This window comes from Vigna unguiculata, chromosome 8 (genome assembly GCF_004118075.2).
Source record: "Vigna unguiculata cultivar IT97K-499-35 chromosome 8, ASM411807v1, whole genome shotgun sequence".
NCBI classification, from domain to species: domain Eukaryota; kingdom Viridiplantae; phylum Streptophyta; class Magnoliopsida; order Fabales; family Fabaceae; genus Vigna; species Vigna unguiculata.
In genome coordinates, this window is record NC_040286.1 from 19,083,912 (window position 1) to 19,101,747 (window position 17,836).

The 17,836-nt window shown below is 33.1% G+C and overlaps 1 protein-coding gene across 1 annotated transcript; it reads right to left on the reverse strand.

The window, feature by feature from the left end:
* Nucleotides 1-1,604: 1,604 nt before the first annotated feature.
* LOC114194341 (E3 ubiquitin-protein ligase SINAT5-like) lies at nt 1,605-15,895 on the reverse strand. Its single transcript, XM_028084502.1, has 3 exons — nt 15,246-15,895; nt 3,278-3,664; nt 1,605-2,455 (listed from the first exon to the last, which is right to left on the reverse strand). The coding sequence occupies exons 1-3, from the start codon at nt 15,480-15,482 to the stop codon at nt 2,093-2,095; spliced, it is 987 nt and encodes a 328-aa protein (XP_027940303.1). The 5' UTR covers nt 15,483-15,895; the 3' UTR covers nt 1,605-2,092.
* Between the last annotated feature and the right edge of the window lie 1,941 nt (nt 15,896-17,836).

Consider the following 17,836-nt stretch of genomic DNA (forward strand, 5'->3'; position numbering starts at 1 on the left):
GTATACATGATTATTCCTATCAATAACACATTTTCATAATTATAATAAATAACACATTTGCATTCGTTGAGATCCGCATCTCACAATCATATCAGCATTAGATTATAAAAAAACAAATAAATTCTATACTAGATGTCGACCTTTGTAACTCAAGATTATATTATAAATGTCGACATCCGTAATGATTTCGTCTCGATGTCACATTCGCAATGGAACAATTTAAGTGCATGAAAACTAAAAAAAAGTGAACCAGATATCGACATCCATAATGCAATTGTTTGACATCCATAATGCAATTGTTTGAACTGAATGTCGTCATCTGTAACAATCCTATTACCCACCAACCACATCCATATGAGAATTCAAAAAAATGTGTACCGGATGTTAACATCCGCAATGCACTTGTCTGAATCAGATGTCGACATTCGTGAAAATCCTATTATCCAACCACATCCGTAATGAGAACTCAAAAAAATGTGAACCCAATGTCAACATTCGCAATGCACTTGTCTGAATTAGATGTCGACATCCGTAAAAATCCTATTATCCAACCACATCTGAGAACTCAAAAAAATGTGACCCAAATGTCTACATCCGCAATGCAATTGTATCAATCGGATGTCGACATCTGTAATTGTACAAAACAAAATTAAACATGTGCACTAGATATCGACATCCACAATTCAACTTTCTGAATCAAATTTCGACATCCGTAGTGGTATTTTTCGGAAAAAAAAAAGGATGTGCTGTGGAAGTTCACTTTCGCTATTTCAACTGCCGCAATGCCATGCACTCAAAGTGATGAACCAATTCCATCCACTATCCAATTTGAGCATAATGGCTGCAGCCGGAAGAGCAATGGCCACATTGGAGGACCCCAAGTAGGTGACATAATCAGCCTTTTCAACCACATCAACGTTCCCGAAAGCACGAATGGCCGGCACCGCCCTCGTGGCAGCAACCAGGGCTTTTCTCTCCTCATCCTTGGCATCCCTCCCAAGATGGAGGAGGTACCTATTCCTAGGATGGTAAACTACTGCAATGCTAATTAATCAAACGAGAGAGAAGAGAGAAAAGAAAAATGACGGATGTAGATGTGGGAGAGAAAAGAAGCTGCTGCCGCACAAAAGGGGCTAGGTCTTATTGGAAATTGGGGATGCATGAGCGAGGTACTGTATTAAATATAGGAGAGAGAAAATTTACTTTTTTTTATTTTACTTTTTTTACTGTGAAAGACAAAATAAAAATTAAATCAACTTTTAAAGGTACAGAAGAAATCATTTGGGATGCACCGAAAAGCCCCGTCAATTTATAATAAAACATGGGAGCCATCAAACCCTAAATCCATCAAAGCAACCGTCAAGCCTTAACAGCACAGCAGTAGAGAAAATCGACGTGGCGAACGAACCTCCGATTTGGTGTGGAACCCAATAAAAGCGCTATGATCTGGCCAGCTTCCGATCTAGCCACCGCTTCAACTTTGGGTGAAAACACAATATTGTGCGAATTTACAATCTCACTCGAAATTTTAAACTGCCCATAACGATTCAAACCACACGATTAAGGGTGATTCAAAAATCAAATAGTACGTACGAGAGCAAAAATGAGTTTTCAAATAATTTGTATTGTGAAGGTGGAGCATTATATCTTATCGTATGATACTTACTACCATGCTTTAAACCGTAAATTAGGTACATAAAAACTACAATCATGAAAGCTAGTCAAGCATCCACAAGTGTGCTCAACACTCACAAAAATGTCATGTCGGTGAAAGAATATACAGATTTGTGATGAGATAGCTTAAACATTTGTTTATCATTGTGTGGTCTCTTGTGAAATCACTTCCTTGATGGCAACGAACGCGATTATCAGACCAAAAGACTTCCTATGACATCACGAGAACCTCACAGAAAATACGAGCCAAATTTGGGTTGCAGTCTCTTTCTGATTAAGCAAATTTGAAGCAAGACATTGTTGTTTTATTACACAAGTGGGATAACAGACACTTTGAAAAGCCATCTTAGTACCTTACACTGTTACAGAGAGTTGGTGTGGTTGATACAGCTCCATTGTCCCAACAGAAGCATTTGAATTAGCTGCAAAGATTTGGTATGCACACCCCAGCATCTGGATTTTGTTGTTCCTTCCATATTCTTCCTGTAACTCTTAGTTTGAGCTCCTTCTTATCACCTCCAGAGAAAAACAAGGCCATGTTTCGTTGAATAATGAGACCGTCGTGGCTATCCCTGACTTTCCTGTGGCTATCGCGAATACTTCGTGGTGTGCCCTCCCAAATGAGTTTCCTGCCATTTGCCCCAACCTCAAGGCTGTAGCTGTAGTTACGAGCCTCGTTCTCATCACCCATAAATCGAAGGAATGCCATATAAACAGGAGCCATGCCAAGCTGGAAAGCTTCGAAGTGAAGGCAGAAGTATTGCCCAAAACAATGAAATACCTATGGAAACAAATGTCAACTGGTAACAGCAAAATCACATGCATGCACAACTTAAAACATAATTTTAAGCTAATTCTACATTTATGGCAAACATAATTTCAATTTCTTTTTTCTACTTCCTATCCTACAAATTTTTATATTAAAGTTTGTCTATAGAGAATGAAGTACATTTGAAACCTTTTTCAATACCAGAAAAAAAATAGAAATTCTTTAATTAATCATGCTGTGTCTTCCAGGCTTGGAAACCTTGAGAGCAAAGAAATAGAAAGAAAGTACGAAAAACGAAAACAAAAGAGTAAGTAATATAAAAAAAAACGAGGTAACAAACTTGCATTAAACTTTCTGTGCAAAAACAAAAAGATTTGCTTAGAAATTTACATAATCAATTATACGAGGAATATTTTATTAATATTTATGAATATTATATCAAAGATTGACTATTTCATTAATATATTTTCTTCTTTATTATAATAATAGTAATAAATAATTAAAAAATGACAATAAATAAAAATGAAATTTTTAATAATAATAAATAAATATATCTCACTTTTCACTTGTTTCTACTTTCTTTAACTTATCCAAACGATTTTATTTTTTGTTCTCTTTCTCTTCCATTATCCTTTTCACTCACTAACTTTCCATTATTTAATCCAATGAAAGCATAAAACAGAACGAAGTAAATAGAATATTTCTTCCCAAAAGAACCGTTTAAAAGATTTTCACATAGCAGCATCTCCTCACTAAAAAAGGAAGTTTGATGAGCATTTGAATGACCATTTGACACAGCATAAATAATCTATCAATGAAATGTAAAACACTTACGGTTAGCATCCAAGTTGCATTCTCTACTTCACGAGGATTGGACTTCACATAACGATGGTTGAATGTGCAACCTGTGTGCATGTCCACCTTATGATCATCCCTCAAATGTGCAACAAGGAAGGGAATGTCCCCAACAACAGAGCACTCTGATCCAGCATAAGGACAATTGTATGGTCTAAAATTGCATACAGTCTCATGCTTAAGCTTGCTGTAATATGGAAAGATTTCGGGACATCCAAGGGAGTAGTACTTGCAAGGTAACTCGAGTGATTCAGCCACCTTCTCCAATGCTAGACACCTAATATCTCCAAGCTCTTGTCTACAAGTGGGGCATCGATTGTGCACCCTTGTTTTACAAGTGGAACACAGTGTGTGTCCATTGTGGCACTGCAAGAAACTATATGTTACTCTTTTTTTCTTCGCCTTCTAACAAATACATACTTTTCAGCAGGTTCGACTATTATACTCCAATCATTTATAAGATCAACTTTAAATGACCATATAGCTTCATATGTTCAGGCAATTGCAGAAACAAATATTAGGCCGCATATGAGAAAATTAAGAAAATTGAAGAAATAAATATTAGGCAACATTCTACTGGCAAGAAATTTTGGGCCTTAAAACCACAAAGTACCCTCACTTATGCCAATACTTAGGAAATCAAATTTGGCATGTTTTATGAGTACGTTTAAATTTGAAATGTGGTCGTACAAGAGAGAACAGGAAGATAGCTCTCAACATACCAATACAAGTACTATGATTTTGAAGAATAATTTATTGAATGTTATATATGGTGTCAGAGATTACCTAGATTCATTGTTAGGTCACCTACATTTGTCACATTCCACACGCCACAAACGGCATTGAAAGTCACCTTAAAGCAGTCATCCCTAGTCCACCATAGTTGTAGCCCGTTTAGAGACTGCCATAATTGCAGTCTAGAGGGCCTTAATTTAATCTCACACATCACCTAGAGACTTAGTTTATCAAGTTTAGGCAGTCATGATCTTACAAGTCAATTTTGTTAACCTGCATATGTTTTAAAGCTTAAATTCTAAGACAAATCAAATCATCTCTTCTTTCGTTGTTTACCGGAATTATTACTGTTAGCACTTAGGAAGACACTGGGTTTTGGCATTGTTTATTAGCTATAATCCCAGTTATCTCTGGTGAAAAAATTGACATTGTACAGATAGGCCAAAAATGTTTTACATGATTTTTTACAGGTAAAAGTGATTTTTTAAACCAAAAGTTACTCTGGAAATGTCCAAAAGTGTTTTCTCCCTTTACAAAGTGAAAAAAAAAAAAAGTCGAAAGTATTAGCATTTAATTAGTAAAGTCCGGAAGAAAATAAAAGAAAAAGTAATTTACATTCTTTCCATTTTTCATTTGACGGGAAAAGACAAGCATCTGTTAGTCTAACCAAAGAGGATATAAGCTTCAATTTCACATTTTAATCCAAGTATATCTCATAAACCAGACCCAGTTTGCATGTGCAAAGTGGTACTAAACCTGACATCAAATTTGTAATTCCTGAAGAAGAATGCAACTGCCATTCATATGTTCCATCTCAGAGTACTAGCAGCTTCACATTTAACCATAAAAAATACAAGTTAACAGGGACGGAGGTAGGCACGCTTTCGTGCGGGGAGTCAATTTTGATTCAACAAAATCACACGTGTATGTATAAAATTTCATATAAAATATTTATTCATGTAAAATATCCAAAACTTTAATTCCAATAGTAAATTGGTGAAAATCACAGAAACATCAATCATCCCTTTCATGAGACAAACTAAATCAACTCCTTTTTTAAAAGTTTAAAAATTACAAATATTGATCACAAATTTCACATGCTGAGAACATATAATTCTATGACTTCATAATGAAAAAAAAAATCCATGTTAATCACAAATATTTAGGAATAGATATTATTGATTATGTTCTATAAATCTATTAAATTAGAATGTATTACGTTACTTGTTAGACGATAATAGCCAAGAACCATCGAAAAAGAATATGCTTACAAAATGTTGAAAAGTAGGAGAATGTTGTGTCATGACAACAGTCATACACATAAAGCAAATTTTGAGGAATATATGCTGCAATTCGCTTGCATCTCCGAAGACTTATATCGACATATTTGGATTCATACACTCGATCATAGAAACATGTTAAAGCCTCACATACAAAGCCTAAAAACCAAGAAAAAGAGAATAAAAACAAAAGGAATAGAGAACGAGACTAAGATTGTACATAATCAATTCGGATTTAGGCCAAGAAGAAATAGGAACTTTATCTTCTAAGGAAATGTACATATGAAGAGTATATATATGAATTAAGTTGAAGAAAGCATATGGTCCAGCACTTAGAGAAGTGTTTCGGGAAAGAAAGGTTTATGCACGACTTACATCTAAGCTGTACACGACACATAATGAGGTAACTACCAGTGTGACTGTGTGTGAAAACTTCTAGACTAAGGAATTTCATATAACGATAGATTTACATGTAGGACTCAGCCTTTGGTCTATGCTTATTAATTTTGTCTAGGATGTCTAATGGATACATGCAAAAGATTAACCTTAAATGCATGTGTTTTGTGGATAATAAAGTTTCAAAGAATCAAGAGAGAAGAAATTAACTCTAAACTTGAGCTTTCAAGATAAAAATTAGAAGCAAGGGGGTTTTCTCTAAAATTGGGTAAAACAATCTATGCGCCATGCAATTTTAGCAAGAAATAAGAGGAAATCATTCGGAGGTAAAATTTGGAGATGCCATCAGTTTAAGTTTAAGTATCTAGGATCAATTTTAAAAAATAATGGGGAAATTAATGAAGATGTCACAAAGGATACAAACTGGAATGTTAAATTGCAGGAAAGCAAAGAAAGTTGTGACAACAAAGTACCTACGAAGTTCAAAAAGACAAACTTTATTGTTCTACTATACTATCAACCAAACTCTAGCAATTAAGGTTGAGTTGTAAAAGCGTAACAGTGAGCAATGTTATAGTAGCATAAATGAGAATATTAAGATGGATGTGTAGACAGGATATGAACTAATTCCATTTGAGAAGTTATTAAAGTGGCATCTGTCAAGAAAAGAATGGCAAACAATTAGTTAAGGTAATTTGGAGATAAGCAAAGAAGGTTATTAGAGACACCAGTGAAGAAAGTAGATTGCAAGAATTTTAATCCCATGAAAGGTGGCAGAGGGAAACTAAGAAAGATATTTCACCAATATCTCTAAGAACTTAGTTTTCTACCATGTCAAATGGTGTCATGTGCTTAATGTAGCCAACCGGATCTACTGAAAAAAAGCTGCTCCTTTTGGTGTTGGTAATAATTTAGAGACCATAAGATATGAGCTGAAACTATAAGAAACAACGATACATCTATATTTGTTTTATTTCAAGAGTTAAACTATAAGAGTGAGAGACACAAAGTTGAAACCGTACGTTTGAGACATTATGGATATTTTATTGGTATTGAAAAAATTGAATCAATAGATTAGAATAATTTTAACATTAGATTATCCTGATCATAAAGGCATAAATAAAAGCATTACTAATAATACATTTATAATTTAGTTTGTCCTGATCATAAAGGATTTGGATCTTATATTTGTATAAGTACAATATTCCCCTTTAAGCTGGAGCATGTATATCATATGCATTTAGCTTGCTACAAACATAATCAATCCTTGGTCCTCTTAGCAATGTGATAAATATGTTAGCCAACTGTTCACTAGAGATCAAATCTCAGTAACTTAGTCTTCATGTTCCAGCTTTTCCCTAATGGAATGACAATCTACTTCAATATCTTTGGTTCTCTATTGAGTGACAGGACTACACGCATTGTGTAATGTTGTCTAGTTGTCACATATAAGGCTAGTTGTTTTGGCCATAAGAGTTCACACATGACCAATATTATTGCCCTGTAAATTATTTCTGCACTTGATCTTGCTAAAAAAATATTTTTCCTTACTTTTCGATGATATTGTTTAACTCCAATAAGAACACTATCTTAAGGTAGAGGATTTATCGCTTCAAGACCCTACCCAATACTTTAGGATATTTACGACTGCATTCTAATGGTCTTAACAAGAAGTGTTTCAAAATTGACTTACTATGCTCACTGTAAAGGTAATGTTAGGATGTGTCAAAATGATGTAATTTAAGTTGCCAACTAACCGCTTAAATCTTGTAGGGCTAGAATAAGCTTCTCTCGGATGGGTACAAGTTTGACACTCAAATCAGTTGGTGTGCCCACAAGCTTAGCATTTAACATCTTTGTTTCTTCTAAAATGTACAAAGCATACTTTCTCTAAGATATAATTAAACCAACATTTGGATTGTGCAACTTCCATACCAAGAAAATACTTCAAGTGTCGAAGATCTTTTATCTGAAACTGTTAAGTGTTTTAGTTGTACTATGATTAGTTCAGAAATAGATTTCACACAGAAAGATACCTTTTATTCCACCAGATCTATTCTGTACCAATGAAGTAGGGATTTAGACCAAAATTCTATTACAACAGAGGTATTTCGAGAGACCACACTCTCCACAACCTTTCCTCAAAACTAAGATTCAAAGCATACCCTTCCTACCTCCTAAACAGACTGTTTTATACCCCTATGACAGTAATAACATAACTGTTTCATAACCCTATGACAGTTATAAATAACTGTCTTTACTGTCATGTTTTTCTTTTCCTTCTGTTATAGACAATGCCAAACCTATCAATACCCCTTCCATGAAGCTTCACCTTGTCCTTTAGGTGAAAATCTGGAAACTCCTTGCTGATAGGAGAGCATGCTTCCCAACTATTTTCCGAATTTGGAAGATGCTGCCATTTAATTAAAACTTCCAATTCTCCTTTATTATTTGTCCTAGTCTCCAATAACTGTTTTGGTTGGACATCCAAAAATTAATTCTTTAGTGAGAGTGTAGGGGTAGATCCTGGATTACAATATCTGGCTGGACTGCTCTTTTGAGGAGAGAAACATGAAACACTTGATGGATTCTGCTGAGTGGGCAGATCCAACTTATATGCCACCATCCCAATTCTCAATAATCTTGTAAGTTGTAAGGTCAATAAAACCTAGGGCTGAGTTTTTCATTGGGTCATTTAGCTAAAGATTTTAGCCTGTAAGGCTGCATTTTGAGATAGACCCAGTCTCCCACTTGGTATTCCACTTCCCTCCAGTGTTTGTTAGCCTAAGTTCAATTCTGATCTTGGGCTTTACACAAATTCATTTTCAACTCCTTATTATCTCATCACGTTCTTGTTGAAGCTGGTTAATATTTTCTATCCTAGACGAAATAGTTGTACCTTTAAGAATCAAGGGAGGATCACGACCATACAAGGCCTTAAAGGGAGTCATCTTTGTGGAAGCACTATAATTTGTGTTAAACCAATATTCAGCCGATGGCAACAATTGTGGCCATTTATGAGGTAGAGAACCTATCAATATCCTCCAATCTTTGGAACCTCTCATGCTGTTCATTTTCACTATTGTCATGATCTTGAACCAATTCTTGAACTATCTTTTCCAGGCCATCAATTCTTGATTCCATTCTTGTATTCACCATACCCTATCTTCCATCTCTCCACAGAACCGAGATCACTGCTCTGATACCATTTCACAAAGAGATATCCATATGAGATGTGGCAAGAGAAGTATCAAGAATACCAAGAGTCAAGGTTGTCAAACTCGAGATTACGTAAACTCGTGAGAGTCCAATAAACTCGAACCGTAATCGAATCACAAAACTCTTAAGAGTTTACTTCACATGAAAAAAAAATATAATTTATATAAATAACATCCTAATTCAAATAAGTCCAAAACTTTATATCATTTAAAAGTTCTTGAAATAAATAAGTTCATACAAAACATAAATTCAAATGTCAAATGTCTATGTCTAATCCTTTAATCCTCTAATGACATCATCATCTCCATTATCATCTTCGTCTAACTCTTCCCCTGATGAAACTTGTGCATCCTCATTGACATCAAAAGTTACGTTATCAAGATCAAGAGCATCTAGAGTTGGATTTGTTGTTGGTATCTAAGGGAACATTATGAAAATCAATTTCACCTTCAACTTGCTCAATCTCAACAATCTCACCTGCCTCTTCAATTATCCATTCATCATCTGATTCAATGTCATCAAATGGAAGAGTAATAGTTTTTCGAATTTGTCTACTTTTCAACTTCAAGTTATACATTACATAAACTAAATCATTCATCTTTTTCTGATGCAAGCGGTTTCTTCTATTTGTATGAACCTAAAATGAAATATTAAATTTTAATAGATATAAACCTAATAAAGAAAATTATAAATCATAAATAATTTAAATTACCATTTCAAATAAGCTCAAATTATGCTCACATCCCAAAGAGTTACAAGTCAAGTTAGAATTTGAATAGAAAATCTCTTCAACTCCGGAGTTCCATCCCCAAACATCTCCCACCATTCCCCAAGATTTAATACTTTCCTACATTCCTTTTTATCTTCCATTCCAAAAAGTCCTCTAGCAAAATGAAATCCAACAATTAGCAAATTAACATTTCTTCTTTCTGCCAAACCTAGTACCAATCTTCTTATGCATATATACAATCCTTCTTTCACCTCTCCACCATCATCTCATCTAAAGTTAGGTTCATAGTGGAAGTGGGGTTTTAGAAAATTAATCTCTTCATAAATGAAACTCATTGCGGGTTTTACATTTGACACCAATCTTAAGACCACCATAAGAGGGGTAGTAGCCTTCAAGCATGTGGAGACATTCTTTCAAAACCGATTGTCTAATACCACGCATTCTACTCTTTTCCCCTCTTGTGAAGTTCTAAACTTGCTTATCTTCTCCTCCTCGGAGCTAAACATGGTCAATAATGATGCCTTCAATTTATGAAGACAACCAAGTATGTTGTGGCAAATCTAGTCACACCCGGTCTTATAAGGTCTCTACCTTTAATGAACTTTTTCAACAAGGAAATCAACATTGTTCTTCCATAAATGTAAGTGGTAATTCTTTTCAAAATCTTTTCAAAATCTTGAAAGATTAAATCAGTACAGTGTGCAGCACATGGAGTCCAATACAGTTGTTCTGTTTTTTGCATCCACAAATCTCTAACTGCCTTGAAATTCACAGCATTATCAGTAACAACTTGAACTACATTTTCTTCTCCAACAAACTCAACAACGTCATCTAACATCTTGAATACTTAGCAGCTGTTTTTGAAATGTCTGAGGTGTCAAGTGAATAAAGAAAAACCATCCCTTTAGAACTATTCACCAAGAAATTACAAATAGAACGTCATTTTTTGTCCACCCAACCATCAGACATAATGGTATAACCAGTTCTCTTCTGTTCCTCCTTGTATTCTTCAAGAATTAAATATGTTTTGCTCACAACTTGTTTCAAGAGCTTCTCTATGATATCATGATAATATGGTGGTTTGTAGCCAACTCCATATTTACCAATAATTTCACACATCACTGGTGTAAAAGACTTCAGCCACTTGAGCATCAACCTCTTCTTTGAATCCTCTTTTCATCATTTGATTTATAGTGGCTTGGACTCCCCCCTTACTAGTAGTGGCAACTATTTGTTTTCTTTAAATCCAAACCGCCTATGTCCTCCTTCAACACTCTCACGTTCTTCATCTTCTTCATCAATGATATTCAACTTTCTTCCCTTCAATGCAACTTGCTTAGCTTCCACAACTATCTATATCATCAAATTTTTAATTTCTTCTCAAACAGAGGCACAAGGTGCAGAATCCTCCTAAGTTCTAGCAAGATGATGTATGAATCTAAATATCCCTCCACTCAAAATGTTTAAGCAATAGTTACATTTAACTTTTCTACCATTGCAATTAATATCAAACTGTGTTTCCATCCAATATAAGATTGATTTTCCAAAACATTTTTACTTCTACTCTTAACGGATGAAGATACACTGGGATTAGTATCCATTGAATTTGATACATTTCCAGAAATAATGGTCTAAGTTTTCATTACAAATTTAACCAAAAAACATCAAAGGTGGTGCAATTTGTAAGCGGCTTAATATCAATCTTTAAGTATTTGAAAAATAAAAAATAAAATAACCAAATAGAGAGTTAGAAAAGTGAGTGGAGGATGCGGGATATTACAATGTACAAAGAGAGAACGAAACAGAGCAGCATGATGAGTAAAGGACGCGTGACCACTGATGACGACGAGGTGGTGGTCGACAGTGAGCCCGATGGTCACAGAAAGGGACACGACAATGATGCAACCAAGGATAACGGGGACACGACCAAGCACCACAACCATAATGACAACAACGCGACCAAGCACCACGACCAGATGATCCGCAAAGGCGAGTGCGATGGCCAACAAAGAGAGACGTGACGGCGAGAGGGTGAATGGATGGCAATGCAGCGAGATGTATCGCGACTAAATGTGACAAACCATTTAGCACCAGATACACTATAGTTTGATGTAGACCCTCAAACATCAGAATGAACTAAATTAAAAGGATGGACACTATTTGTATCAATAGGAGGATATGTGGTGCGATAATGTTTCACAAGTTGACTCACATCACATTTGAATGGTGACTCAATAGACTCTTTGGAAAATAAGGAAGGGAACAAAGGCTTTAGAACATAAACGGAGGGATGTCCCAAATGATGATGGAGAAGCCATATTTGAGAAGACTTAAAAGTAGTGCAACATTGGACACAAGAGGTACATGTTTGTGTATAGATATTATCTTTAATTCTCAAGTTGTTAAAACAATACAACTCTCCCTATTCCTTAACAATTCCAATCGTCCTCCCTATGGCAAGATCCTGGAAAACACAATAAGTGGAAAAGAAGGTTATAGAAAACTTTAAGTCATGGATAAGTTTTTGAACATAAATAAGGTTATCAGAAGTTTTTGGAACATAAAGAACATCTTCAAGGTTGAGGGATGACAAAAGAAAAACATTACTATGTCCAGATATTGGGATACGAGTCTCATTGGCAACAGTAATTACACAACAGTAATTACCTTCTAACAACTTCAATTAGAATATTTAATATCCTACTAACTACACAATATATATATATATATATATATATAACTATTATCCATACAGTTTATGAAAGTCATGTAAAACATTGTTCCTAGCAAACGACACGACACGTGAAGGTTCTATTGTAGTCTACTACGAAACTCTATTTGTTACATGGGAAACACTCCATTTGCCATTTGTTGAGGAGGACATTTTACATCACTTAAGTGCATGAACGAAATAGGTATATAGTTTAGTTTAGGAACAAAACACAATTTTTTTAAATAATTTTGATGAAATCTAAGTGAGCTAGTATTGGATGTCACATTTAAATCTAATCATAAGAAATCACCTATTAAGCTCGGACATGCCTCAGATGGTGTGTCCCTATGTCTAACAGGTATTTGACACCGACATGCGTATGACACATAAGAAAAGTGTCGAATTGAAAAGACATTGTTTTTGTCTTTTACATAATCTTGACATGGTTCGAACACCATGATAATAAGGACAAATGCAATTATCTTTTTAAAAACTCATAAACTTGTAAACTTATTGTATATGATCACTACTTTTCATTTTTATGACAATATGTTTATATTATAATAGAGATAGATGGGTTAGATTCATTTTTATATTAGATGACAATATGTTTATATTATTATATTATATAGATGATTTTGAGTATATAAATATTGATTGTTAAATGGAATAATTCATAATGATCTAATATATAGATTCATGTCCTCGTGGCCTACATTTTGAAGATTACAAGTGTCGAAGTGTCCGTGTTGTGTCCCGTATCCATATCAGTATCCATGCTACATAGGAAGTCAAACAAGGTGTTCAACATTGTCAACAAATGATGTCAACAATCAACTTGCAAAAGCTTAAACTATTACTTGAGCTTTAATATCATTAACATGCCCACTCATTCACTATCCCTTAGGAATTGATGGGTCTATAAGCATAAACCCATTTTTAGCATTAGTAGATCTGAAAGGATTACTGAGAAAATAGGTCATTGAGAATAATTATAGCTCTATTATACATATAAGTATTCTTCTTTATGTGAAGAAGATATACAATGACATAGTGTTAAACTATTGGAAAGAGAGAGACACTGAGTTGAAACTGTGTTTCTAAAATACCACATACTTTTCATTTATATTAAGAAAAAAGAATCAATATAATAAATAGAGGAGATTTGATATCCTTTAACAATAAAGATAAATGGATGTTAAGCCTAACACAATCTTACAAAACCAGCTTGTAAGGTGAGATTTGTACCTTCTTATATACTATGGTAAATTTCTAATTCTCGTGGGATCTCCAATACCAACCCTCACTCAGATGACTAAACATATCAAGCATGAGACTAGATACTTGTAGGTGATCATAGCAGACCAAAAGTAGATGTCATAATAGGTCCAACAAGCCTCGTTGGGATAAATTATGATACCATGTTAAACTACACGAGAGAGACATTGAGCTAAAATTGAGTGTTTCTAAGACAACACAAAAACTTTATTTATATTGAAAAAAAATGAATACAATAAGTAGAAGAGATTTGATACTTACTTACAAAAATAAAAATATGATACGAAAATACACAAAAATTATACTAATAATAGTAAGTTATGCTCCTTTTTTCTATAATTATAATATAAGAAACAAAATCAATATCCAATAATGGGAAATATTTGGAAACATATTTCTCCACTAAATTATATCCATAACAAGTAGAAATTGAACGTTTAATTAGAACAACAAGATGACAATGATTTAACTATTGGAAACCAGGTCACGGGCTTAGATATGTCAATGGCCAAACCTACTATAATCTTAAATTGCACGGTATTGAGGTATATACGCTAAGAAATTGTTTTATATTTGACAGGTCCCCTTGCATGAAGGATTAGGGGCATAGAAAATACACAAGCCCAACCTACTTTGTGGTGAAATTCAACTTGTTTTAACCAGATGAAGAAAGACAATTATCAAACTCCTAATCACTTGGTCAAAGAAGCTCCAAGGGAATGACCAAATGTAGTTTAAAGGCTTAAATTGTTAGATGACAGCTTAAATGAGTTAGACTTATAGATATTGGTCCAAGCCAAAATGATACATAATGATACTGGCATGACATATGCTTCGCAGTTATTAGACATCCAACAATATCGAGGCATATCCAACCTGAAGCATTTTGCACGAGATATAGGAACCAAGATTTACTACAAGTTTAGCCCTTTCCGTCTTGGGAAATGAGTGCTTACGTAATTGAGATCAGAACTTCCTCACCTATCATAAATTGAACTCATGGATATGGTTCCTTAATTGCTTCAGAGCACAGTACATAAATAATGTTAAACGCTAGTCATCTCCCATGAATGATGTTCTCAGTATAGGAAACAGTATCTACAAAGTAGCACTAAATCAAATGATCATTGATCATTTTGCCATTATTACACAGTATGAAATGATGATGAACAAATAAACTTTCCTCTGCAAAAATATATTTTCTAAAAAATCAATGATATGAAATACAATGGCCAGTCAAATTCGCTGACTCAATCACTACCATTGCAAGCATTGACCCAAGACTTATCAACGGCAATCAATTGTGGTTAACAAGACACGCTACTTGATAAATAGTGCTTCCTCAAATGGAATGAGAACCTAAATCTCCAAAACCAAATCCAAAACTTCCCCAAACCCCGACAAAAAGTCAAACCAATGCTCAGAATAAACTCAATTCCACTTCAAACCAATCGAATACAGCAAAAATAAATCTCAATAAATATTAGAACAAAAAAAGAGCTCTTCTTCCCACACCCCACAACCCCAATCCACAATTACATATCAAAATTACACAACAGAAACACAAATAAGTTGAAGATGGACGCAAGAGCTGACCTGGTGAATTGGGGGGTACATTGAATTTGTGCAAACAGGGCATTCTAGCAACTCATGAACGCTGGTTGCAGGAGAAATGGCGGTGGCTCCCATAACATTATTGCTATTAGCACCGCCATTACGAGGTTTGTTAGAAGAAAACTCAGAGTGATTATGAGGATGCAGAGTGTGGTGTTGGATCTCATCCTCATCCATGCCATCAGAAAATGACACACAGTCAATGCTGTCCATCTCCATTGATTCACCAAAACCCACTAAGGAAACAAACAACCACTGATCAAAACAGAATCTTCAACCAATTTAATTACCTGGGTACTTCTCCCTTTCTCAATCTTCTTCCTGTGCCCTCTCCAATCCCGTTTGTTTCTCTCTTGTGTTTTTCCTCACTATCCTGTAAAATTTTGCTCAGGAAAAAGAAGAGGAGTGAAAGGAGAAGAGGAGAAGGAAGATGGGGATGGTGGTCATGGATCGATCCAATGGGTGGACTCCGACAAAACCAAACACCTTTCTATGGAAGAACAGGTTCTTTTCTTCTCTCTCCCTTGGCGAGGTCAAGGGTGTCCCGAGTGTAAATTGGGAGAGAGGAACCAGATGAGAATAGCTGGATATGGTAATTTGGATAGGTCAGTAGTTGATCCGACGGTTATTCGTCTCATATTTGTTTTCTTCACTTTATTTTCTCGTGATATAGGTAAACTTAAACTGACAAAAACATATATCGAAGATCAATTTGTAACTATTTATAGTACAATGTAAACCATACCGTGCAGAGTTGTTCATAATTATTCTACTAGTAATAAATTTGAAATTTTTTAATTCAGTTTCTAATCAATTTTAAAAATTTATTGGGTAATATAATAAAATTTTGTTTCTTAATTAAACATTTGAAGATCAGTTTTTCTTTGTTAATTCCATAATATAACTTTTAAATCAATAATGTAGTTATAAGAAAGTGACATGTATTTTTAATCTTTTTTAACTTACTTTAAATTTATTACTCTAATCATCCTTTTGATAATTTATTTTTATTATTTTGGTTTAAATATATATTTATATATTTGGTCCTTATTATTATTGTTTTTATTTAATTTGGTATTCATTCTCGTTTTGTATTCATTTAGGTTCTATTTTTGTTAAATTTTGGTCAATTTGATCCTTTTGACTAACGGTGTTTAGATAGGTAACGTTTTTGAATAGTACATGTCACGCTCCAGAGTTTTTAATTTTTTTTTAATTTTTTTAAAAAATTTTAAAATCTTTTAAAATTTCAAAACAATTGTCCATATGTCAAGTCACAATTGTGAGTGTCAATGTTAATGACATGTGTCAATTTGTGGTTGTATTATTTCCTTTTGTTCAATTTAGTCTCTATATTCATTATTTTTGTTCAATTCAGTTCCAATTTTTGTTAAAATAAATCAATTTCGTCCCTTTCAAATTGACACTAAATTTAATATCTTTTAAACAAATTATATTAATATTTTTTGTAAAATTTACATTTTTATTAATTATTTTTTTAATTTAATTATAAATTATTAAATTTAATTATAAATTGAATAAAATTTTTATATTTAATGGCTAAATAGAATATAATTATTTAAAATATTATAGAATATAATTATTAAATATTTTCTGTAATATTTATATTCTAAAATATTTTTAAAATTGATATTTAAAAATATTTTAGAAAAAAGTAAACTAAGTAAAATTACCATTTAAATATAAAATATTTTAAATTTTAATATCTAAAATACAATAAAAATATTAAATATTTTAGATTTAAATGTATATTTTACAAATGTTAATATATTTTTTATATTTTAATAATTATATTTTAATAATATTTTAAATAATTATATTCTATTTAAAAATTGAATCTAAGAATTATATTATATTTATAATTAAATATAATTTTTTATAATTGAATTTCAAAAGTAATTAATAATAATGTCAAATTTAAAAATTAAATTGTTCTATTTTAACAAAATTTGGGACTAAATTAAATAAAAATAACAAATATAGGGACCAAATTGAATAAAAATAACGAATATCGGGACTAAAATGAACAAAAAAAATAATACAATCACAAACTGACATGTGGTACTAGCATTGACACTTGACAAAATTATGACTTGACACGTGGACAATTTTTTTGAAATTAAAAAAAATTTAAAATTTTTAAAAACGTTAAAAAAATTAAAAAAATTAAAAAAATTAAAAAAATCAAAAAAAAAAATCAAAAAAACCAGGAGCTGAAACGTGGCATGTACTGTTAAAAAATGTTAACCATTTAAACACTGTTAGTAAGAAGGACCAAGTTGACCGAAATTTGACTAAAATGAGCACCTAATTGAACACAAAACGAAAATGAGGACCAAATTGAATAAAAAAAGCAACAATAGGGATCAAATATATATTTAAGCCCATCATTTCTTAGTGATGTGTTTTAATGGTGTGATGTTTAGTAGTATGATGAGATAATCTAAGCATAGTTGGAGTAGTGACTTAAAAGAGAATCAAGAAGAATGAATCAAAATACCATTATCTTTGTTTATAATATTACTCTTCACTTTTGTAAATTTATAACAAAA

What these genes read in the sequence shown, in the direction of transcription:
- LOC114194341 (XM_028084502.1), bottom strand. Translation starts at nt 15,482, where the DNA reads ATGGAGATGGACAGCATTGACTGTGTGTCATTTTCTGATGGCATGGAT. An exon ending in TGTACCCCCCAATTCACCAG is followed by an intron (nt 3,665 to 15,245) that starts GTCAGCTCTTGC and finishes AGTTTCTTGCAG; the next exon opens with TGCCACAATGGACACACACT. An exon ending in ATGCAACTTGGATGCTAACC is followed by an intron (nt 2,456 to 3,277) that starts GTAAGTGTTTTA and finishes TTGTTTCCATAG; the next exon opens with GTATTTCATTGTTTTGGGCA.